The following is a 2,243-nucleotide window of genomic DNA, read 5'->3' as shown; positions in this document are numbered from 1 at the left end:
TTATTTAATTTTGGCTTGAATGGCATTCCATACATAGGACATAACACCTTCCCTTAGTATACTGCATATCCTGCACTGTGAAAGTGTATGCAGTGCGTGAATTCTGATCGTGTAGTGTTGTCTCAAATTGTACACAGCAGCTGTGCCCTGCCAGAACATGACATTGCTTCTGTTAGCATTGCAGATTAAGCAATTTACCCTTTGCATTAACGGTGACTTATTTTCAACGCCAGTTAAGTGGTATTTTACTTTTTAAAGTTTTTTAAAATAATGTATAACTTTCTTAACTTGCCATATTCTGCAATGGGACGCACTTATGCACTCGAAACAGCAAATAAAGAAGTACGCAATTTGAGACAGAGCGACAGTCAGTTCAGGTCAGTGTCATAGAGTACGTCAGATGGATGTGAGTGTGAAGGCCACACATGTTCTTACAGGAAACAAGACAACAGGAACGGTCAGAGTGACAGCCACCAGGACGGCCAGTCGGACACACAGGATCAGAGTGTCCCGGGGGTCCACCTTACTGTAGGTATGGAGCAGCTCTGCTTCAGTGTTCCCTACACACACACACACACACACACACACACACACACACACACACACACACACACACACACACACACACACACACACACACACACACACACACACACACACACAAAACCTGTGTCACCTTACTAGACTGAACTATGTTCTGCAGACTTAAAGATCTGTCACTCTTACCAAAGAAGGTCAGGTATCCAAATATGGCTGTGAAGAAGTACATGGTGAACATGCCCAGGATGGAGACATTGCCAATATTCTGCATTCTTCTGTTGGTTGGGCTTTAGGGGAAAAGGTGGCAGATGTTGTAAAACAGTACATTAAAAAAATGAAAGAGAGTGAAGCATGGCTATTATAAACGTTTCTTTTAAGAAAATAATATATACAAATCTGAAAATGAAGCTGTAGACTACTGTCCAGGTTAGACATTTTAGGTATACTTCTTTAAAAAAATTATATAAATATATAAACAGTATTTTTCCATCAGCTTCCGATGGCACAAAGCCACAAAAATTGGGCCCAAGGTGTTTGGAAAATATTATTTCAATTTTGAGCATCATTAACTCCTGCACCTTTAAAAGGCAGGAAAGGGTATGAACCAAAGAGTATTCCCTTTTGACTCTCACAGGCATGAATGTTTTTTCATGCACACTGTATGTGAATATCAGGAAGTGTGCATCGTACTTGCTCAGTTCGGTGTAGATGGGAAGCACTTCAGGGTGACAAACAAAAGCAAATGCCAGGATGGGGATGGTATACGCCGTCTTTAAATCAAATAACACAGTAACTTCATAAACTCCCTGTGAAATATGATGCACCCACTAATAGTTCCAGATCATAAACTTTCTGACCTCTTGATTGATGGTGAAGTATTTGGCAGTGCATGTGTCCTCCAGGAAGACTGCGTTCACAGAGTGGTTGCCAAACACTTCCAGAGGGCATGCAATGTTGAACTTCTTATAGATGACCTGATGTGGTAGATAAAGAGAGTTTGAGGAAGGAGAACAAATGCTATCTTTCTTGCCTTTGGTTACTAAAGAAAATACATGTTGGTACTATTTGGAATCTCCCTAAAATATTGTATTGTAGTATTTTAGCTCTTCGTCTCTATATCTCCGTTGTTGTTATATTGAGTTTTTGTACATGGCACTTAATGATTACCTTTACCTAAGTTAATTTGTTAGCAAAAAGGCAAACAGGCCTTCCATTCCACATCCATGCTCCACTATGTCCCCCAGCTAGTCTCTAACTGTGTGCAGGGAGTGTACAGTGGCTCAAACAGTCTGCTGGTGCTGGTGGTTGATTAGCAGAGAGACTGAACCAAACCAGTGAAATTGTGGACAGTGAGGAATGGGTTTGAAACTTTAAAGGTGTGTTCACACCGGACAACATCACAGTTTTGAAGATACAGGGCTTATCTCCATGAAGATACTATTAACAACAAAATAAAAATATTTTGACGTGAAATTATGGTAATGCAGGTATCAAAATGGTGCCGAAATAACAGCATACATCAGTATGCTGTTACCAGTTAGTAAAAACGATGAAATATGCTTTGACTGTGCTAAGAAGAAATTGATTTACATTTAATCGCATCTTTAGTCTTTTACGTAACAAACAGTCCATTGTTCATGTAGCTGTTATGCTTTTAACAAACTGTTGTCCATCATTGATGACCACCCCCCCCCTCTCCACCT

General features: G+C 40.1%; 1 protein-coding gene across 1 annotated transcript; it reads right to left on the bottom strand.

Annotated features, from left to right (window-relative positions):
* Nucleotides 1-355: 355 nt before the first annotated feature.
* Nucleotides 356-1,514, bottom strand: LOC104945363 (sodium-coupled neutral amino acid transporter 3-like; the record flags this gene model as incomplete). Its single annotated transcript, XM_010771015.1, has 4 exons — nt 356-560; nt 727-827; nt 1,231-1,310; nt 1,398-1,514. Coding segments are annotated over 4 exons (462 nt in total), but the record flags the coding sequence as incomplete, so codon positions are not given.
* Nucleotides 1,515-2,243: the final 729 nt, after the last annotated feature.

This window comes from Notothenia coriiceps, unplaced genomic scaffold (assembly GCF_000735185.1).
Source record: "Notothenia coriiceps isolate Sejong01 unplaced genomic scaffold, NC01 NC01_scaffold00009570, whole genome shotgun sequence".
Lineage (NCBI taxonomy): Eukaryota > Metazoa > Chordata > Actinopteri > Perciformes > Nototheniidae > Notothenia > Notothenia coriiceps.
The sequence above is the reverse complement of the archived record's forward strand: the minus strand, read 5'-3'. Positions and strand labels throughout refer to the sequence as shown.